Source organism: Quercus suber, unplaced genomic scaffold (genome assembly GCF_002906115.3).
Source record: "Quercus suber isolate HL8 unplaced genomic scaffold, Cork oak 2.0 scaffold_761, whole genome shotgun sequence".
NCBI lineage: Eukaryota > Viridiplantae > Streptophyta > Magnoliopsida > Fagales > Fagaceae > Quercus > Quercus suber.
In genome coordinates, this window is record NW_027070197.1 from 9,034 (window position 1) to 32,793 (window position 23,760).

Consider the following 23,760-nt stretch of genomic DNA (forward strand, 5'->3'; position numbering starts at 1 on the left):
TGATAGAGCAATAAAAAGTAATTTTCCAAGGTTTGAAATTAGGAGTGCATAAAGAAGAAGGATAAGGAAGGCATTTATTTGATTTAGTGGTTGTTGGTAAAGAAATAGAGTTATTTTTGGTGAAAGATATGCAGGGAAGTCAATTAATACAAAATTGTGTAAAGATGTAGGAGATAAGTTTCTTTGTTATTGTATTATTTCCACATCATTGTTCAATAATCTTTTGATCTTGTAAGAACGTTCTAGTAAGGAAGTTTTTGGAATGAAAAGAGACCAAATTTGGCTACGGTCTTTATAATAGTATAGAAGCTATATATCATAGAAGGAAGATATCTGCAGTTCTTGGTGGGTACATTTCCTGAAAGTCAAGTATAAACAGACTGACAGTCAGTAGAAGGATAATGAGAAACTAGAAACTGACAGCATTGCTGCGGAGCTGAAGATATTCTACAAAGTTCCTTAGTGTGCAAAGACTTGGAGCCAGCAAATTAATTTTCTGTAAGTCTCTATCAAACTTACATCTCTTTATGATGTTTTGATACTGCTTTAGTATAATCTATTTTTAATATTCAGATCATAGTGAGATGCCCATGGTTGCCATTTCAACTATTCATTATTTTCCACATCCTTTGGTGGTTATAATTTGTCTAGAAAATTATGATTTGTAGGGTTAGCTTACTTGAACAGTCATGTCTTGATGTAATTGGTTTGACTGGTTTTCAAATTGTTCCATTTGCCACAATGTTAACAGATTTAAATTTGAATAACATGACATGACAGTATTTATTTAATTATCTGAAGTAAAGCCAAGATATTTTTATTATTTTGAAGACCTAGGTACCCAATTTATTTATAGATTTCAAAGAGAATGACAGATTGTAACTTTTTAAGGGAAGTAGCTTAAGACTGACTAAGAAATCATTCATGTAAGAGAATTAGACGTAAAAGTTTTAGGAGATTATGGTCGCTCTTATTATTAGGCTATTCGTGGTACACGTATGTCTCCATTCCCTTGGAAGACTCACTGGCTTGTGAAGGCCCCCAAGAGGGTGTCCTTTGTGTGGACAGCGGCTAGGTTTAAGATTTTGACTAATGATAATCTTCTTATGGGGGGTTTCTATTTAGTTGACTGGTGCTGTATGTGTTCGGTGTCATGGATAAACGGTCCTATTGCTTCATTGTGATGTTGTCTATGTCTTGTGGAGAGAAAAATATTTGGGGTTCAGTGGGTAATGTTTTCGACAGTAGCACATCTATTACTTGGATGGAGGAATTGGTATGGGAGGCATTATTCAGATGTTTGGAATTTTACTCCGTTATGTTTGATGTGGATAGTGTGGAAGGAAAGTAATAGCTGTACTTTTGAGGATAAGGAGTGATCCCTTGATCAATTGAAGTCTTTATTGTTTTGTACCTTGATTGATTGGTTTCGTGCTTGGGGTTTTACTCATTGTCATTCTATTTTGGAGTTCCAGGACCCGAAGCACTTAAATTACAGAATTCTTACATTCAAGGAAGTAATAGAAGTTCATATATGGCACTTGTTTATATTTCCCAACCGCAGTTATACATGGGAACATACAAAATACAGAAGGAGGTTTTAATCTAATTTGGTATATCCTTTTGAAGAACAAAAATTTGGTAATCTTAACCATCGTCGGCGAAACCGCCCAAATCCATGGATTTTAATTCGGAGGCGGATTCTCTTGATCTTCCTGCTTAAGTTGCCGCATCTTCGTTTGAAGTTTTTAGATTTTGACACCATTTTTCTCATATACTTATATCCTGCATTTGCATCAAAACAAACAATAAAAACTTTAACCAAAACTCATAGGAAATATTATTTGTTTTTGATTCACTATTACTCTGCGGGAGACTTCTACTAAACAGAATCAGTGTGTCATTTGAAAATTTCTTTTTATTTTTTTGGTAGGAAATTACATATTAAACCCTATAGTTTAGAGGGTTTAGCATATTATAGTTTCAAAAGTAACAAATTAAACCCTAAGATTTTTAAAGAGTAATACATTAAATCCTATAGTTTCAAAAGTAACAAATTAAATCTCAATTGATTTAAGTGGAACAGTATTGTGTGGAGTTGAATATAAGCTGAATGTTTAGTTTGTTACTTTTTGAAACATCAGGATTGAATTTGTTACTTTTTGAAATTTCATGGTTTAATTTTCCCCCCCAAAAAAAAAAACTTTCCTAAATGATGTGGTGTGAGTTGTTTGATTCATCTAAGTTCATGTCTCAACTTTTACATCAAACAGAATCGAAAGACAATGCTTCCATCTGGGGAAAACAATAAACCAGTGCCTTTGTTTTTTGGTCTTTCTTAAAGATACGTCAGTTTAAACTTTAATGCATACCTTTATCTTTTTTAATTTGTTGTTCTTCTTCTTCTGAGCTTGCCTTCTGCAAGACCTGAAAGTAACATAGAGAGAGTCAGTGTCACTCTCTTCCTGTATCTAATTATCTTTTGTGAGGTCTGACTGTGATTTGATTGGAGTTTGCTCTTGCAATATCGTGACTGGTTTCAGTTGCAAATCACTTTCATGAAAAAGAAACAGACTTTTTTTTAAAAAAAAGGGTATTGCTATTGGTGGAGCATAGAGTTCTTGATGCAACTTAGGTTACCTCAACCAAACTTTCCAAACGCTTCCTCATCCTTCTTTGAATAAAACCTCTGGTACACTGTTTGAGCAATCTTGTCAGCCAAAGATGTAAGAGGACAAATGCTTAACAACCTTAAGAAGAATCATATAAAAATTTCCAGTGGGAAAAAAAATTCTTGATAGAAATGTTACCTTTACATGGTATTTAACATAGGCATAGAAGTTCAATAGACTCCATACAGTCTTATCTAGTCTTTTACCCTCAACATGGCGTGGCAAAATATCTATAAAAATGTTATGCATAAATTTATTAGATTGATTCTTCTTAAAAGTTATCTGGTATATGGAAAATTAGAAAGATTAAAGTTAGCCACAGTTATCTTAAATTAAAAGAAGCATCGTATAATTTGATATGAAGTTGTCTTTATAATACATGATTAGAGGTACTTATTAGAGTTTTAAAGATGAAAGATTTAGATCTAGAGTATTTGTAATTGTTTGAACTTGTGTTACAATTACTTTTTTCTTTTTTCTAGTTAGTTTTTAAAATTGGGCCAGTTAGTAATAAAATTGTTTTATCAAAATGTGGTTTATAATCAGTCTATCCATTGCATTGTTATTAAGATTGGGAAGAGGATACCAAAAGAGACAAATCCTCCATTTGTGCTCAAATCTTCAATAAGTTCTCCTCTCAGTTCTGGAGGAGGAATGGGTGACCAGGTGCAAGGAGGTGCTTTGGCCCATTCTTTAGAACTCCCCACATCCATAAGTTCCTGCAGGAAAAAAATAACATTGAAGAAAAAGAAGAAAGAGTTCAGTCATTCTGAGGATAATGGTGGAAGAGACCAACTTAAGTGCTAAAACTATTAACAATATATAATTACGAATATTTCTATATCAGCCACAAACCTGAAAGAAGGCTGTCGCAATAATCACATCTGAATTTTCTTTGAAACGCATCGGGAATACTGCTATGCTTTTTTGTGGCTGTCAAACACATGAATTCCTTTCCATTTAGACAAACGGAATCACACAAGAAATTTGAGTATAATTTTAAGCTGTTTAAACTTTTCAATATTGGCTTGAATTTAAAATGTGAATCTTGGCTGAACTTTGTGATAGGCTAAGCTAGTTGTGTAGAGACATTGAATGGTATCAGAGCACAAGAATTTGTGATGCTATTTCAAGAATCAACTTGGGATGGAGGATTTGACCGCACATGGGAATTACCTGTCTGACGACAAAGAAAGGCTCCCTTGGGTGGTAGACTAATTTTATAGGTTTATACATCCCCTGAAATGTAACCTGGGAATTGACATTCTGCAACATTTCTTTCAGCTGAGAACTCAGTAGTGCTGCTTGCACTGCAGATATCTCTGTAATTACCTTGACAGAGTCTAGAACAAGGAAACATGCATCAATTACAATTATTGCAATCTTAGCTTAATTCTTCCTGCATTAATTTATTACTGAATAGCTAATCACTAGCAAGAAAAAAAAAGTTTGTTAAATTAAGCTTCAATACTTGAAAATCCTGCTGGTTTTAATAATAAAGTATATATTTCTGTTTGAATTTCTTCAGGCTTGTAGTCTATTATTATTATTTTGATAGGTAAACTCTATCATAATTTTACCAAATGAACTCTTTAGATAAGGCCCATGCCCACAATAGGCTTCTATTCTATTGTATTTTATCTTTTTATTACTTTTTAAAAACTGTTTCTTCCCGACATGCAAATCATGTAATCAACTACTTTTCAACTCAACTTATTAAAATTTCATTTTGTTAGTGTTCCCTTCCATGCTCTACCCAATTTCTTTTACTTTCTTTGCAGGATTATTAGGAGGTAAGTCAGTTTTCCTCGACTAGTTTAGTATTTCTTCATTCTTCTCTGAAATTGCAATACTAGTGAGGTGGCTGCCAAACTAATTAAATGGTATTTCTCTTGAAACTTTAATCTGTCTGCTTGATGCGCAGGAGGTGTGTGCTCTTTCTTTCTATGTCTTAGCTTTTGTTTATAGATGTATACTCTATCAAATCACATTGTAAAAGTTTATGCTTGTGTCTATCCTTTGCTGCAGTAAGCAGACAGTTTATTAATCTCCTGTTTACTTTAACTTCACCCCAGTGCCCAATAACCTGGGTCATCATATCCCTGATGTTAATCTGTTCAAATGCTCATACATCCTATCTTTTAGTTTGAGTAGTTAGTGTCTAGTAGCATACCATTTCATCTTTATGCTCTTCATGATATTTGTGTGGATTACAGGTGGAAAACAATTTTTTAAAGAAGTAAAATAGAATTCTGTCAATTACCTTTGTAAAATCCAAATTACTATTAAAATTTGAAAACTTTTATCTGTATTTTTTGGCAACCAAGCCATAGCTAATGCATATTAATCCCCCATTCACAGTATTATCAAAATTGTTGAAACTAAATCAAAAAAGGGGGGGTGGCGTGGGTTGGCTTTTGACTATCAATGAAGTGATGTAAAGGATTACCACACACCTTTGCCACTTGGAATCTTATCAAAGTTAAGTCTTAGAGTAAGCTGGTATCCTTCTTTTGCTGGTTCAACAATCTCTGCAGCATCAGAACTAACTCCCTTCACCATCTCTCTAGTGTAATGGGATTGCCCATGCCATTGCAGAGTATCTTGGGACAGTAGTGGGGTGGATATTGACAAGTAGGCATGATGTGGATCTGATGCAGAAGACTGTTCAACATTAGAGGGGAATCATCAGAATATTTCTAAAATGGTTTGTTAATACTTTTAAAACCAAAATGACTAGCGTGCAAAGATTTCTCATTCCCCAAAACGTCTGCCACTTCAGTCTCCCCTAAAATTGGGTTCTGAAAATTTCATTTTTATTCCTAACTCTTGCTCAAAGATGTAATCTTTATTATTGGCTTCATGATCATGATATTTTCCATATAAATCTCAATAACTGAATCGTTAGGTCTCTTCAATTTTTGTCTTCAGTACCTAACCATGACCTCTCCCTGGTCTCGCAAAAAGTGGGAGTTTTGTGCATTGGGTACGACCTTAACTCCTAAATCATATGTGGAGCTAGGAAAGTTCTATGCATGATGAAATAATTTCTTGATGCATCCATGAGAATGCATAAACTGAATCTGCGTAAAGGAATCATGAGTTTATAAATGCACACAAATTCACAACTTGCTGATTTTAGTGGTAGATCCAGGTGCAAATAAGTATAGCCTTCACATAAGCATCATGTTATTGGTAGATCCAGGTGTAAATAATATTAGTGGCAAGACAACTTAGCAAGTTGTGAAAAATGTATTTTATGTGTTATAGACTTACTGGTGAAAGAAACAAAAAATTGGATGTTTAACTCATAGACTAAAATATATCCAGGTATATGTAGAATAAGAGTGCCGAGGTGGTTTTACCTGTATATGGTATTCCACAGCCCCAAATTCATACAGGTGATGGTCCATCTCCATGGGCTTTTCAGCGCTGTTATGAGAGGAATAAAGTTGATCATCATAATGGTTATGATTTTTTTTTTTTTTTAATAGTAGAAAGGTTATAAAATTTTTTCTAAAACTTTTGCAATTTATTGGCGCTCCATATATTAACAACTAATCAAATTGTCAAGCAACTTCTTCATACTCTAGTGTAGGAAGCAGACATATTATAGCATGAGATAGGGACTCTACAAACTGTGTGGTATACGGATTTCAATTAAATTAAGAAAAAGATCAGTATATTTATACTTGAAAGGAAAATTTTACACTTCAAGAGCTTTGCAGCTCAACTAGCATGTCTTGGTATTTGTAATTGAAAAATTCAATGCTCAAATACCAAATCTCTCTGCTAACTATAGAATTATCCAAAAAGAAAAAGAAAAAAGAAGAAGCAAATATTACTATCTAAAGAAGTTCACCCATCAACTACGAAGTGTGAGTATTAGGCAATGATAAGTGATTCTTTTGCTCGTTTCGGTGATGTGACGCATCCTTTATAGAATCGTTTGTGTTGTGTTGTGTTGTGTTGTCCCCTCCATTTGAGTTTGACAATCAAAAATGGTGAAGACAGGAATGACTGTTTCATCATTTCATGCTGCTTGGTGGAAGATGCAGCTATCAACTACACTATTTTATGCTAATGGATATTCCCACCCACCATTAATGAACCACATTTCGTTGCTTGTCTTGTTGTCCACCTGGATGACACATTCTCCTGTCCGCCAAAATTTCTTAGAATAATTGCCCCTACATTACATATCCCCCACATATAGAAGCCCCATTTTACACATTTTCGGTTGTTGCATATAGTGATATTTTTGTGAACGTCATTCATTTGCTCTACTTTTTCCTACAAAAGATCAGAATGTACTTTATATTCCCTATATTTGCTAACCATTTTAAAGTTGTGTTTGAATGAATAATTTGAAAACTTAAATTTTTTTTTTTTTTTAAATAATGGAGTTTCTACATGTAGAAAAATCAACTCTGTCAAATGAATTTTTGGAGAGATGTATTCAAAAATTGTATATTTATTAGAATATTATATTTGGAATGACTTTGGTGATGGTGTTAATATTTTCATGACTCAGTGGGTTTAATGGTTCGGTTTAGGTTGGGTTGGTACTTAACTTGAACTCAACATGATCATTTAGAGTGGGGAAGAATGAAGATCTTGAGAACTCCATTAGATCTGGTCGAAGATCTCGAGATCTCCTCCACATTTGGTCGGAGATCTTGAGATCACCGCCAAATATGGATGAAGAACTCGGAAAATGGTGGAAGGGAGGGGTATTGGTTGAATTGGCTCTGATAGTTTAGGGAGGTTGAAAATTGAGACTTGAATTGACTTCGTCAGATCTTAATTTGACAAAATTGTTGTCGATTTCCATTGTTATCAAATCGAATGGTTACGGTAAGACGGTTCCGTCAAGTCTGGTCGAATTCGAACAGCCTACTCAAGGATACCCTCACTTCCACCAAAAAAATTAAAAGGAATACTCTTACTTTGTGTGGGCAATATAACTATAAAAGACTATTTATAATCAATATTCCTTATGGTTGTAACACTAATAGTAGGGTAAACACTTATGTATGAAAATTGTAATATTAGTAGAATTTATATAATGACATCTTTCTTGAAATTCAAACTTAAAATTTAAATGCTTAAAAATTCAAAGTTCAAAATTTCATATATTCTTAAACAACTCTCTTGCAAGTCAGAACAATAGAAATTGATTTTAGAAATTCTCAAATTATAACATTAATGCCAATAGCCTTATAGCTCAACTAACACATTTTGATGTTTCTGGTTGAGGTTCAAATTTCCCCTCGCCATTGTTGTAACTTGTAACTATTGAACCATCCCCCCCCCCCCCCCCAAAAAAAAAAAAAAAAAAAAAAAAAGAAGGGAAAACACAACCTCCTCCAAACTATGAACAATATTTTTGTGATGAATGACCTTATATATGTTTCCGAATAATAATATCTCAAATGTCAAGCATTATATTTATAGGGTTTATTTGAGCTACCTAGTTATCAAGCTAGTGTTGGATATCTCTACTTTGAATTTTGAAATGCATTTTTACATATTTCTAGGCATGAGAATTCATTTTGTATCTTTTGGGCATGGTAACCCCTTTTGTGTGTGTGTGTGTGTGTGTGTGAACATAATAAGAATGCATTCTTCATTTCACATTTTCTAAATCTCAAACAAGAAACTTCAAAAGTACGATGATTTTAATTTTTGCTTGTCATTCGCATTTTCTATAAAGCTATTGGGCCCTATCTAGATCATCAGTTTGGAGGCTCCGCATCCAATGATGCTTTCCCTTTTTCTTTTTTTGGATGAAATTTCTTTCTTCACTTTTCCTTTGTTATTCGATCAAATCTCTGGAAGAAGATCACATCTTTGTCGCAGGGGCCAGGGAGAGGGAGAGCATGACCATGTGCATGAGAAGAGGAGAATTGCTTGGTGAGTAAAGTTGGTGGTGGTGGCATCTTCGAGAACTTGAAGGCATATTTGGTTTATAATAATATTTGTTTTTTTTTTTTTTTATTAATAATATTTTAACCTTCTACGGTTCTACCATAACTTTTAGTTATGAATTTTTTGAGAATTAAAAAAAAAAAAATTTGATCTTACATGATGATTTGCTTCCCTTGTATATATATGACTTAAAGGCATTTTTTTTTTCTTTTGTTTTTATTATGAACTATCTTATTGTTCAAAACTTTATAAAAATGTTTATTACTTTACATATGAATTTTAATTAAACTTATATCACATGGACTTTACATATGGATTTTAATTATACTTATATCACAAGGACATATGATTAGTTTCAAGAAGATTTAAATTTGTTTAAGAAGCATTATTTAATACATTTTCTTCTAAATCAATTTACAAGTTTTCAAAATCACCTATGTTTGGTTTAAACTTGAATTAAATTAATGAAAAAGGGTCACTAACTAGGAAAATAAAGCAAAAAGTAAGCTATAAATGTTATTATAACTATGCTTATTAACTTTCATGTAAGATAATATTTTGGAATGAAGGAAACATAAACGGCACTAAAGAGGGAGAGTGCTAATAGTACTATTGGCTTGTAGAAAAGTTTGTTGTATCCTTACTACAGCTAACCTATGGCCTAACTATTCTAGTCTCTACAATTAAACATCTTGAAAACCCCATAGATCGATAGTGTGATGGATTGAACTTAGAACTTCCGGATTTACATCACGTTACAGACCAATGAACTTGCCACTCAGTTATCCCCTTTGGGGTCTAGTATTACTCTTAAAAAATCTCCTATATACTAGAAAAGAAATCTTTTTTGTCCGGAAAACAAACGACGAAGGCAATTAGGCTTGAATTATGATACTTGTTAGGAACAAACATGGTTAACAAGATATTTGAATATATAAAATGTTCTTACCGGTACAGTTTGAGTAGGACATCCTTCAATGCCGGAGATGCTCTTTCAAAGCATGCCATCCTCAGAAACGCTTGATTCAGTCTCTCTCTCTCCACAAATATGGGTAGTAATAGAAGTGTAGAAGTGAACTGAGATAGAATATTGCATTTGCACCCTACTTGTTTTGGAGGTTATGAACTGAACTTTGAGTAGAATTTAAGTTCAGTAATGTTGCAATAATGTTTGGAAACATTTGAAGCAAGTACTTTCCCCATCATTCTCTAATCTATTTGTCATTCACTTGGGTAAAAACCACGCCAAATTGAGAGTCTGGCTGTATCCTCTTCTTCCTAGATTTTGCTTTTGGATCCCATTACAAAGACCAATAATATCGAGCCTTCATTTGCTGATTTGCACTATGTGACAGACATTTTTTGGACTAACATTTCATATTTTTGGCAAATCATAATTTACAAACGTAATAGCTGGAATTAAAATAATCACTCCAAGACAATTTCAAACTTAAACGTGTCCCAATCCTTACATGTTGAAAGGTCTATATTGAATTTGGCAAATACAATCTATAGAAAAGTCGTGAGCCTTGACTTTCTACCATCTATATTTAATACTGAACTTACAATGACAAATGTACGGCAGGCTTGTAATGACAAACTCACCCACGTGGGAATGACAAAGCCTGTTTTTTTTTTTTTTTTTGAGCAATGACAATGACAGTATGCTGTTCCATAAATAATACTCGTTCCTTTTCAAAATGTGATCCTATTTAAAGGAACATTATTTAATGTATCGTTTGTATTTTAAAAATATAAAAATTTTTAAATTTACTCTCATTAATTTATTGTCATATTAAAATAAATTAATTTTTTATTTTGGTCATTTGCTTGTCAGAAATTTCTATTTAAAAAATAATGATATTGACTAAATTAATACGACATTAAAAGATTATGGACTAAATTGACACAATTAAAAAATTATGAGCCAAATTAAAATATTGTGTAAATGATAAGAACTATTAGAAAAATAATGACATTGACTTTATAAATAAAGTAAGTAAAGGCATAAAAACAAAAAATTATTTATTAATTTTAAAAAGAAAACTTCATTTTGAGACATTACAAAATAGAGGATCAATCATTTGAGACGGGACTATTTTATTACATAAGGCCGGTAAAACCAAAATTGTATCTACGTTATTCTCCAATGCCGTAGTACTGAACTGAACCATATATTTCTGTTTGCTGATTTTACATTTCTAACTAATTGTATTTCTTAATATTTTGGATAGTAATAAGTCGTCTCAATAATTGGGTGCAAAGGGTCTTCATGTTCACTTTGTCAAGTCTAAGACTCTAGGCCCACCCTTAACATTGAAAGGGGCATCTTGCAAACTTGCAAAGCGTGAGATACCCACACTTGCTTATAAAATGCCTACTTCGTGTTCCGACGTGACATTATCTTAAAAAATGAAAAAGATACACAAAAATAAATAAATAAAAGGATGACACACTTTTTGTTTGTTATTGAGGATTTTCGATCTCGTACCTAAGAATTAAGTCTATAAATAAAGTGACAGAGCCTGAATATTTTTTCAGAGAGGCAATTTATAATATTATATATATTTATTTATTTTCAATAAAAATTAAAAGAGGGTGGGAGGAATTTTAACCTAGTGCACCATAAATACACCCTCACCTACCTCAAAGATAAACCTAGCATGTCCCAATCGTTTGGTAGTTGGGGAAGAAAGCCATGCCTCACCTAAACAATTAATACTTCTCCACGCATAAGATGACATTCAGAGGCATCCAAAAATGAGGTCGAAGAGAAGTATATATTCATTTTAGCACTCGATCGGTATATCAATGAATGGGGTGTATATTATATATGTAATAATAATTTACATGCTTGTTTAGCCTAAAGTGTTAGATTAAATAATTTTAAATCCTTGAAAGAAACCCATTCCACGGTCTTCGATTTACATTGTATAATCAGTATCTCTCTAGTCTCTACCACCCTAAGATAGTAATTAATGTCCTCAAAAGCTTGTCGTTTCCCTTGTCCAAGCAATGGTGGCAAATCCACAAAATACTTTTGGCAATACACAAAATACTTTTTAAAATAACCTGTAATTGGACTTAAGATAAATATACTTTCCTTTTCTTTTTTCTTTTTTTTTTTTCTTTTTTTAGTAGCTAATTCATACCTGTATCATGGATGACAAATTGACAATCCATTCTTTTCCCTTTAGTAGTCTAAGCTAATAAGCAATAGCATATGACCAATTGCAATTGCAGAATTGCTCCTAAAACCCTAATTTTATTCTCCTTTATGCATGTTAAGGTGTTCATGCTAAAAAGAATGTGTTCTTATCATTTAGTCCTTTAAGTATGAAGTTGATCATAGAAAATCATTTTAGTCCTTTAGTCTTAAAGGAATAAAATGATTTTTTAATAAAATTACTGAACTAAAATGATCAACTTCAAATTAACTTAAATGACTAAATTATTTTTGGATAAAGTTACTTGACTAAAATAACCAATTTCAAACTTAAAGAATTAAAATGGTTTTTGGGCAAAAAATTTTTTTGAGGAAAAACACAATTTTTGGGCAAAGTTAGCAGATGTAAATTGCATTTTTACCAATTTGTGTTACTTTTTTAATCATCATGGTTTAATTTGTTAGTTTTGAAATTATAGGGTATAATTTATTCCTTTCTAAAACTTCATGATTTTTTTTATTAAAAAAAAAAAAAAAACTGTTTTTTGTGGAGAAGATTATAGAAACAACTTCAGAGATTAATTTATTACTTTTGACACTATAAGGTTTAACCCTTAGACTATAGGGTTAAAATGAAAATTTCCCTATTTTATATATAACATTCTGGTTTTGCGCATTTCGTATTTCGGGATTAGTCCAAAGTGCTTTCTTTAGAAGGATTCCTTTGAAAACCATATCTTTATTATGTTCACAAATAGATATTGTGGTATGAAGTGACCTTAATCAAGTGGCTATATTTATTCTCAGCAAAAAGGTGGTTATATTCATTTTATTTTGGTGTCTAAATATTCTAAGCTTAACAAATTCGATTTTAGATTTTCTCGAAGTTGAAGTTGGCGCAAATTGTTATTTTCATAATGCGTCCATGTCATGCATAACAGTTTGACGATTTGCATATATATATATATATATATATTGGCACAGATACTTTCCCATTAAGATAAATGCACTCATTTTTATCTGATTGAAAGGGAATCTGGCATAACTTCAAATTTTTAGGCATATCAATTGTTTTTTAGCATAAATTTGTTTGAATAGTTTGCAGAGACTTGTCTATTTTACTGTAAAGTCAAATTTTAGATCAAATTGGTTAGTTGTTGGGCTTTTTTTGTGTTTAAAAATGTCAAAATATTGTTAAGAGAATCATATTCAAATTTATTTTAGTTGAGCTTAAAAAAATTCTAGAGTCGGGGTGTTCAAAATTTTATTTGAAGGGTTCAAAAAAAAAAAACTTTCTATTAAAAAAAAAAAATTTCACAAAATAATATTGTTTCTTAATATTGGGCTAGCTAGGTTTTTATTTTTTTATTTATTTTTTTTAAGTTTTGTTTTTGTTAAATTTTTGGGTTGGACTAATTAGGTTATGCTGGTTAGGTTGATTGAAGGAGAGGGGTGTTTAAGGTTTTGGAAGAGGTGAGCCCAACTATGAAAATAAAAAATTTTATGGCCAGGGGGTCCGAGGGCCCAAGCTTGGCCCCCCCTTTGGTTTGTCCCTAGGATGCTAGTTTTTAATATATTTTGTTACAACCACTAAGGTAGTGGCGAATTGTAAATGCCAAATAATAAAGTGGTGTTAGTAGTATGTTTAGATGAGAATCAATATAACTTGATCATTTAACAGTTGTGAAAAATATTTTATATGTAATATTGTTCTAAATAAAAAAGATATATATATATATATATATATATTTTTTAATTTAACTTGTTTATTGTCGTATTCCACTAATAATAAGATTGTAAAATATTGTATTGATATTAAAAACTTAATAATTCAACTGACACCAAAATGTTTTTAATAGAAATGTTTAAGATTTAAATCCCCTTAATCCATTGTAAATGTCAAATTTATTACATTTTTTTTTAAATTTTTAAAAAAGTTGCATTTGCTATGTTTTTGTGGCCAACTTCTCAATGACATGGCTAGATGAAGATTCTAATTTAATTTAACAGCTCAGATCTATTGTACTTCATAACGTGGATATAGGGAGTTGGGATTAGGATCCGGTGCAATACTCCTATCTACCTTATGTATTATTGAAGACTTATGTATTAGCTTTTTACTAAAATTTTTAATTTATTTGCTAAAAATAGTAAAAATATAACTGTATTAAAAAAAAAAGATTTTAAAAAATTGTACATAAACAAATAAGTTAATCAATTAACCCAAAAAAAAAAAAAATCAAAAGCTAACCAAAGTACAATCATTCAACAAAGGGATTCAATTCGTACTAAAGGCTGTTTAGGCTTGACAAGGGGAACAAAATATTTTGGTACAGGTATATCATTTAAAGATTATATATATATATATATAGTTGTAGAGCCAGAAAATTTTTTCCTAGGGGGCCAAGCTAAATATATAATGAAAAAATTTAAATCCAAAGAATAACACACACATATAATATTTATTTATTTCCTATACATGGAATGTTTGTAATTTTGATTTAAAATATGATATTTTCTTACCTAAACAAAAATATTTACATCAAATAAGTGTCTACATCTTTGCCAAAAAAAAAAAAAGTAAGTTTTGAAATGTTTAAAAATATACAAGTAAATTTAATAGAAATATAATATAATTAAATTATGTATGGTATAAATTAAATGAATTAATGCATTTTTTAATTATATAAATGCAATACATGTTTTTAGGACTGGGGGGGGGGGGATTATTGAAATTTATGTCCAATTTTTTTTTTTTTTATACCAAAAATACAAGAGGCGGAAGGATTTTTGAAAAGTTAAGGAGGTCATTGCCAGGGATGGCAATTTCTCCTTGCCCCGCCTTGACCTGCCTCACTTTGCTTCGCCACGCGAGAGTTTTCCTTGCCCTACAAAGGTGATGGGGCAAGATTTTTTTCCCCACTGTGCCCCGCCTCGCTCTATTGTATTACTAAGTATTTAAATGCATGAATATTAAGATCTTTTGTTTTATTGTGATATTATATTGTTACACACTATGGGTAATATTATTAAGTCCTTACTAAAAATTAGTTTGATATGATGCAATAAATTTAATTGTAATTTTAAGTATATTTATATTAACGAAACCATTATTTTTTTAAAATTGTAATATATATGAAATAGGGTGTGACATTAATACGAAGTAAAGTTTTGTGAGGCGAGGCAGGACGAGGATGGGGTAAAACAAAACTACTTGCCCCTGCCCTGCCTCACCCCACCTCATTGCCATCCCTGGCCATGGCTCCCCTAGCCCTCCTCCCTCTGCCCCTGTATGTATGTGTGTATATATATACATATATTTTTTGTTGTATGTCTTTATAGACATATTAATGTTTTATAATATTTTTTTAAATTTTTTAAAAATTTCAACTATATTTTTATTGTACCAGCATAAACTTAAATTCTAGCCTAAACACAAAAAAAATCCTCTATTCTATCAATTCAAACCAGTACAACCTTGTGTTTTATTCGATGCAGTTTAGAAGAAATGTTGGTACTAATTTTATGGTTGATATGGTATATACCATTGATACGGTTGGCATCGATACAAAATTTACTTCCCCGACACACTGCCATTACACACAGCCGGGTCTAATTAGATAAGATAAGATCCAAGTCTTATCAGCTTGCTAGAAATTCTCTTCTTCTTTTTCTTTTTTTTTCTCTTTTTTTTTTAACAATGAAAAAAAATAGTAACTATTTTCGTCTAATATTTGACTCGTGCATCATATAGATTGAACCTAATAGGTGTAGGCGTAAGCTCACATGAATGTTTGTTTGGGATCTACTTATTTTATTGAAATTGAAAATTTTTTGCTAAAAATACTAAAAATAAAGATAAAAATTAGTTGAAATAGTACAGTATAAGACCCATGAATAGTACCAAAAAATACAATGGGATCCATAAATAGTAGCAAAAATAAGTTAAATAATAAAATAAGTTGACAAAAATAAGTGTTGCCCAAACGCACACGAAGTCACAACAGTCAAGCAAGGAAGACTAAAGTCAGTCAGCATCAGAGTATACAGATTTTGTGAAACTATAGGTTGCTGCATAAGGGAGAGAAAAAGGTGGTGCCACTTAGGAAGAAATAGGGAAAAGAAAACTAGTATGTTTTGTAAAGACAATAATAAGATTTTCTTTGGGTGTTACAACCTCATGGAATTGTTATATATGAAGTGACTGAAAATCTCGTGTGAGTTCACATAAATTCCTAGAAATAATATATTATTGTATTTTGTGTGAATCTTAAGTTAGACATAATTTTAAGAAGATATATTGTAATTAATTTTATAATAAATACAATTATTTGGAATTTGTTTTGTAGTTTTTCCTTGTATGTGGTTGATTTCTTAGCTTGTTGATAATATTTTTGGGTGATTGATTAAAATTTTTATTTGAGTTTCTTAATTCACATGAGAAATGAGAATAGATTGGACCCAACAAACTCCTCTTCACAATTCAATTATTATATGAATGAAAATTCCATTAAACCAATACTATTAACTAAATGTTCATTAACATTTTTCCTAAAAAAAAATGCTCATTAACATAAGTTGCACAATCAAACTAAAAAAAAAGGTTCCAACTAAAAATTGACCAATTTTCAATCTATACTCCAAAAATACTTAATATTATTAGATTTAGGTATATGATTCTCTCTCTCTCTCTCTCTCTCTCTCTCTCTCTCTCTCTCTCTATATATATATATATATATAAATAAAGTTTTTGAAAATTCATATTTTACCATACCATTATTATAATATATAGTTTTTCATTATATTAGTTTAAACTAATTAGATTTTTTTTTAAAGGACCCCAACCAGCCAACACTAACCAAATTTAAATGGAAAATACTAAAAATACAAATTATTTTACATACTTGTTTACAAACTGCTAATATGGTAAGTGGTTATTGATAAATAAAAAAGTTATATTAATTATGGACCTATATGAGAACCAGTAAGAATTTACTATATCAATAGTTTTTAAAATAGTTTGTGGGTGTAGTATTAGTCAATTTAAATTAAATTAGATCTTTTATAAACAAATTATAATTAAATTAAACAATTTTTTTCTACAAATTCTATAATTTTACTTTTTATTTATTAATACTTAAACAACTCAACACTTAGCAAATTTGGATTAAATTAAATTTAATCTTCTCTAAACAAGCTCTAATTAAATTTGAATTAGGAAGGTTCTTCTATAAATTTTATAATTTTTATTTGTTAAAATTGATTTAAAAATGTATTAATATACATATATATATGCAATATCTTTTGTCGAACTTTCCCTTACCTTACACCAGTTAACAACTCTCATGTATGGAAAAATTTTAGGTACTGAATACTGTATATCAGGTTTTCTAATTAAATTCAAACACATGATCATATTGACTAATGAAATATAAACATTGCTATCTTTCTCAAAGACATTTAAAATTAATACAACTATGTGTTTAAATTTTATTAGGAAATCTAATGTACTACATCTAAGAAACTATACCTGAAATTTGTTTTTTTTGTTTTCGTTTTTGTTTTTTCTTTTGTAAGTAGTTACAACAATGGGGGAGGGAGATTTGATATAAGGAGTTGTACCTAGATTTCACCCATAACATATATAGTGCATCTCAATCGTAACACATAAATTTGAGGCTTCTTAAAAAAAAAAAAAAAAAACCTTAACATCATGGATTTGGGAACAAAAATTTTAAGAAGAAAAAATGATTAATAAATAATCCTTAATTTGTTACTCTATAAAATAAGCAGAAGCCTTGTGCATGCTTTTATTTGTGTGCTTAAATTTTTAAAATAGAAATTAAAATTTTTATATTATATAGATATGATATATAGATTACTTTTATTATTAGACCAAGATATGAAATAGTTTTTAAGATAGGCAGCACTGAAACCAAGTGCCTTATTTGACGACAAATTATTTTATCAATCAAACAAACTAGAACCCACAATATAAGTAACTCTTTGGATATAAAGAATTTTGAAATTTTCAATAATTATAAATATGAAAAAACATGGAGCATAGAAATAGATATATTTAAGACATTTTTTAAATTCAACAATTTTTCTCTTTACCTTTTATATTATTATCTATAACTTTTGTCTTACCTTTTTGTCCCTCATTTGTGTTTTTAGGAAAATTATAAGGTAGGACCAAGAGTTTTGTAACTCAACTGGTTAACACCTCATAATATTTCAATAGAAACAATAATCAAATTCCCACTTTTTTATAACTATCGAATTATCTAAAAAAAAAAAAAAAACCCAACAAATAAAGTTAGTTCTATATATGGTAAATTGTGAATATGCTTGAATGATATATATACAAAATGATTGAGTTACAAAACTTTTGGTACACCAAAGATTCAAATGTTGTACAATTCTTTTGGCTTTTGGTTCTTTTGACGTGGGATTGGAACTTCTTGCTTGTTTCTGTAATTAGAGCTGAGAATTGATTTCCTTCGTCAAAAAAAAAAAAAAAAAAAAAATAATAATAATAAAAATAAAAAACAAAAACATATACTCAAAATTATGCATCACCCAATTTGGTCACAAAGCCCTGTCATGTAATGACCCATTTGTACAAAGCAAGCAGCCACAGACACAGTAAGACTTTTATTATTATATTTTTACCCAAAAAAAAAAAAAAAAAGACTGATTAATTTATAACGAGAATAACTAACAGTATGGCAGAAGAAGCAGCCTCTCAGAGCCTTCCGATAAGAATCATTCTCCTCACCTGACACAGACAATTTCAAGAATTCCTACAATTCCTTAACTCTAACTCTAACTCTTAACAACCACATTCTTAATTTTCATGCCCATACTCACCAATCACAAGAGTAAACGCTCTCTGTTTTTGTTTTTTTTTTTTTTTTTTTTTTTTCCCCTGTTTTAATTATTAGTAGTAATATTTATTTTTATATATATTTATTTAAAAATAAAATATTAATCCCCTCAAAACCTGGGGGGATTGTTCTTATCTTATTAATCCAATCAAATTGTTACTCTCTCGCAGATCTATGATCTGTCCCCATCCAATTCAATCAAAATATTATCTCATTCATTTTTTTTTTTTATAGTATTCGTTCTGAAACCATAATTCTCTGTCATTTTCTCGGCAAAATTTTGCGCTTTTTTTACTCTCTCTCTCTCTCTCTCTAAGTGACGGTCTTCTTGGTTCTAATGGTTTCAGATTTATGATTTTCTCTGTTCTCCAATTCCTTCGTTGAAAGCATAAGCTGCACATGAGCGTTGACCCTGTCTCTGCATTGGAAAGAAAAAAAAAATTTAATTAAAGCCAGAACCGTCTCTAAATTTTGAATCTTTTGATACAGGGTCTGTGAAATCTTGATTTTCAGGCTATTGGGTGAATTGGGTTTCTCTTTTTTGGTGAAAGGTGAATTGGGCTTCTGATGAATTACGAATATCCAGCGAATTTTCGATCAAAGATTGGTCCTTTGCTATATTTTCATCGGAGCTAATTGGCAAAGAATTTGGGTTCACAGTTTGAGGATAGTGTTAACTTTTTGATGGAAACGGATGCTACAGATGTTAATGGATGCAAAAGTGAGGTTCCGTGTACTGTAGAATCTCCAAAGGTTGAGGATCAACATGTTAATGGAGAGGAGGATAGTGAGTCTAATTCATTATTGCCGCCTCGGCGAGATGAGATGTTGAGGAAGTCGGAGAAGACGAGGCGAAAAGTGCAGTGGAACGATAAGAATGGGAATAAGCTCGCTGAGGTTTTGGAATTCGATCCGAGGTAATATACTTGTGTACATAAATATAAATGGTTTTTGACAAAAGTTTTGGAAATTTGATGATTTTGTTGTGGTTGTTGTTTTGTGATTTGGCTTGGTTGTTTGAGTAGTGAGTTTCTTGGTTTGGAAACTTGTTGTAGCTGATACATGAAAGATGGCAACTTTATTTATCTAGCTAAAGTATGTTTTTAACGCAAGAACTAGCATTTGCATCTAACGTTCTGTGAGTAGCCAAGGCTGCCAAGCCATGGGCGATGACTTGTAGTGGCCAGAAAGAACAGTAACTTTGTTTGATCATGTCAAAATGGTCAATTGTTCTGAGTGAGTTGGTGCCAATAATAGACATTACCTTAATGATACTGTACATTTTTCTGGTATTGAAATGCAGTTTGAGGATTGGGTTGATCAATTGCAGTATGAGCAAAGCTTGACCTATTTGCAGTTATAAGCTGTTGTTGCTTAGAACTCTATTCTAATAGTGGAAAGATCAACCTAACAGCAGAATAATAGTTTTCACCGACGAAAATAGTTAATGAAAATAGTATAGTCTAAATCTTGGTTTTATGTTTTGTTATGGTTAGCATTATTATTATGTATCATCCAAAATAAAGCCATGTTGGCTCTTTGGTTTCAACTAAAGTTTATAATCATCTCTATCTTCAAATTATTGACTCGGACCAAAATGCATTACAATTATTTCACCAACTAAACAACTTGTGAATAAGAATATTGTTTTTTCATTGTATTGTTGTAAACTGCTCTGGCAGTACATTGTCTTTGTAGTTTGATCTATGGGACATAAAATTTTTTGGAGCATTTTTTATTGATGATTTGAGTCTATGTATGCTACGCTTGCTCTGTTTAGCCTTTGTTTATGCACTCCTATGCCGTACACAGGCCCATCATTTTGCTGTGGTAAAAATCATGAGTAGGATGTGAGCTTGTTTCTAAAAATTATGGTGGTTCAACAATTTATTCTTTTTCTTTTTCTGGATTTGCATATAATTATGGCTTCATTGTGGTGTGATCATGCATCTAACACCATATGCTTGCTACATATAATATTACTTGACTGGATTTAGCTTATGTAAGATATTTCATTATTCGTATATAAATTCCATTTTTGGTCCATTGAAACACAAGAAAGTCTTTGTTGATCTTTCAGATTCATTTTCTTCTGATTCTTTCTTTGTTTAATATCTTCTATGCTCCCAGTCTGGCTACAAATTTGGTAATTCATGGAAATAATTTTGTAAAGAAAGTGCTGCATTAGTTTTATGAAAAAATAGTATGCAATGTGGAGACAGGCTTTCTAAGTGAATGCGGATGATGATAGTTGCTAGAAGATTTAGAGTGATACTTTGTGATCAGAAACATGTTTGTAGAAAGATAGAAGCTCAATTGAGTGTATGAGATGGATGCGTTTGGACTATGAAAAATTGAGCTAGAATCAAGTGTTATAAAGAGAAAAAAAGAGATGCATCAGGGTTTTGGAACTTTATGGTTTACTTTGCCAAAGCGTTAATCAAACTCATCACAATATTGATTCTGTCCTTACTCCCCAAAGCTTTTGTGCTTTCTGAAGAGTATAATTGACAGAATTTAATTGCTGTAAGCTGAAATAATTTTGTTCTAGCAGAGCCGTAACCTTAGGCTGTTGCCAGCTTATTCAACTTTGAAAAATGATTATGCTCCATCTTCAACATTATTTCTTCTGACAAGAATTTACAAATTCATGTATTGGTTACAAGTGTATTATAAAGACCTTAGGCTTAGAGCATTTCATATTTAAAAAACTCTCCTGGAACATGAGCCTCATTTTAATCTTCATAGCCTAATTTTGAGGATAGTATAGTTTCTCTAAACTGAAACACTGAGTTCGAGGAAATTGAAGTTACTTTTAAAAAAATCCATATAAATTCGGGTTGGGCTGTTTTTATCATACTCCGCTTTTCGCTGTGTTTGATTGTTTCCGCAAGATGGTGGATGTTGCTATTAGGAAGGCTGGGGCAGATGCAGAAAAAGTTGAGATGGAAATAGGAATCTTATCATGTTTTTCTATTGTGTTGTATTTTGGATTGTCTCATGTGATACCTCAAAAGGATGAGACATACATCCAACTTTTTAGGGCACACGGAGTTATGTTCTGAAGGCCAAAAAAGATGTTTGTCACATGGTTTATATGTATACCCAGGTGCTACTGATGGCAACAGCTTATCACATTTACAATATCCATTAATGGTTATGTACTGCTTATGTTGAGGAGATGAGTGCCTTCACATGTCTAGCATGTATTGATCATGTCTCAAAGAAATTGGTGAAACATTTCATTGAAAACACCCCCTTGGTTTAGCACACTTTACCTTAATAGTTCACAGTCAGATGAATTGAAGACAACACACACACACACACACACACATGTATATTTTCAAATCTTCAGTTTGAGATAGATTCATTGCCTTCAGAGATAACTCAGTTTTCATGCATCCTAACATGTAAAGTTGCAAGAAACTGGTGAAAAATAATTCAAAGAAAACAATCCTGGGTTTAACATTACTCTTCTCTGCTGCTCCCTCTTTTTTTTTTTTTTTTTTTTTTTTTTTTTTTTTTTTTTTTTCAAAGAAAACAATCCTGGGTTTAACATTACTCTTCTCTGCTGCTCTCTCTCTTTTTTTTTTTTTTTTTTTTTCAGTCTGTTTCTTTGCCTTAAAACTAAACCAGAACTAGGCAGTATATATTCCCTATGCACTCCTGTTTAAGTTGTGAAAGAATGCTATGACATATGAGCTTAACCTTAGAATTTATGATATGATTTAATTCTGTATCACATACTTGTCTGTATATTTTAGTCTATAACTATCACTCATTCCTAGTCCCCTGTTTGTGCCTGCAGTGATGCAAGTGACTCTGATGACGAGGATTCAGATTCTTGCATCTGTACCATAATGTAGATATCATTCGGTACACCCTGTTTCAGAAAATATCTGCTGGCTAAATTAATGAGGCATTCTCTCCAACATTTGACGATTATAGTATAAATTGGCCTTCTCTCATCTTCTTGTTGTAAAGATAGACCAAGGGTCGAAGACCAGTCTTATGTTTGGCATGATTTGTGTGCTATTCATTATAAGTGAAGTCTAACCATTTCTTAGGTGAGATTTTGATGAGTTATGGGCGTATTCAGAGAATGGATCTCCTTCCCATGATAGAATCAGATGAGGATGATGGCAATATTGCTTCCATGATTTGTAACATATTCAATAGAATTGGGCTTTTCGATGCTTTGCCATGTACATTGAAATGTTTTGTAGAATATACATCCAAATGAATATTTTGGATTTAATGAAGCAGCAGGAACCTCAATTCCATTTGCTTCTGTTTTTCCATTTCTACTTTCGCCGGCACAATTTTTCATAATGCAAGACAACTCCATCTACATGATTAGTCTGCTGAGACATAGTTCTCTTTCTTATCTGTGTCCCTTTGTGCATTTAAAGAGAGTTTCATCTAACGTGAACATGCCTAGTGAATAAAAATATTGAATTGGCATTTATCTTGCTCCTTAGAGAAGCATAATGTGCTAAATAACTTAGAACATGTGTTAAATGTAGAAGTTTTTTCATTCAGTTCTGCTTGGAGAAATGAGAAAAAGAACTTAGGTCTGGATATTGAACTTTTCAAAGCCTCTATGGCACTCTAAAAATTATTTATTACATTCAATTAAACAGAGAACTTATCAAATTGAAGCTAGGGAATCTTGTATGATTCAATTATATCTTAATTTAAATTATCATAAACTCTCATAGTTATTTAATGAGCTGGTATCACTTCCATGGTGAACCAATAGTTTATCATATATTGTGCATATGCCAAATGTCTTCAGCTGGGATATATACCTACTGCATATGCTCCATAATTGAGCATTTAGTTTACTATATGCTGCATGATTATTGCTTAGTCAAACCGAATTTAACACCTTTCTCCAGCCACATGGTCCACTCACTAATATATATGCGTTTCGAACACAACACTGACTCAGATGTTATGTGTCCAGAAACCAATTCCCAGAGTAATCACTAGGATGGATCAGAATAGTACTTTGAATATGAGAATTCTCCCCTGCAGGATCATTGTTTCCACGGAGGGAGATCCTTCTAACTTTACAACCAAGTTATCAATACTAACT

At 31.4% G+C, this 23,760-nt stretch overlaps 2 protein-coding genes across 2 annotated transcripts; one reads left to right on the forward strand and one right to left on the reverse strand.

The window, feature by feature from the left end:
* Nucleotides 1-1,480: 1,480 nt before the first annotated feature.
* LOC111999557 (actin-related protein 2/3 complex subunit 2B) lies at nt 1,481-9,878 on the reverse strand. Its single transcript, XM_024031689.2, has 10 exons — nt 9,553-9,878; nt 6,038-6,104; nt 5,129-5,336; nt 3,849-4,015; nt 3,528-3,605; nt 3,259-3,391; nt 2,811-2,902; nt 2,641-2,697; nt 2,373-2,427; nt 1,481-1,785 (listed from the first exon to the last, which is right to left on the reverse strand). Exons 1-10 carry the CDS (start codon nt 9,609-9,611, stop codon nt 1,601-1,603), a joined length of 1,101 nt encoding a protein of 366 aa, XP_023887457.1. The 5' UTR covers nt 9,612-9,878; the 3' UTR covers nt 1,481-1,600.
* An 8,638-nt stretch (nt 9,879-18,516) lies between these two features.
* Nucleotides 18,517-22,945, forward strand: LOC111999556 (uncharacterized). The gene is made up of 2 exons (XM_024031688.2): nt 18,517-19,576; nt 22,468-22,945. The coding sequence occupies exons 1-2, from the start codon at nt 19,344-19,346 to the stop codon at nt 22,523-22,525; spliced, it is 291 nt and encodes a 96-aa protein (XP_023887456.1). The 5' UTR covers nt 18,517-19,343; the 3' UTR covers nt 22,526-22,945.
* The last annotated feature ends 815 nt before the right edge of the window (nt 22,946-23,760 follow it).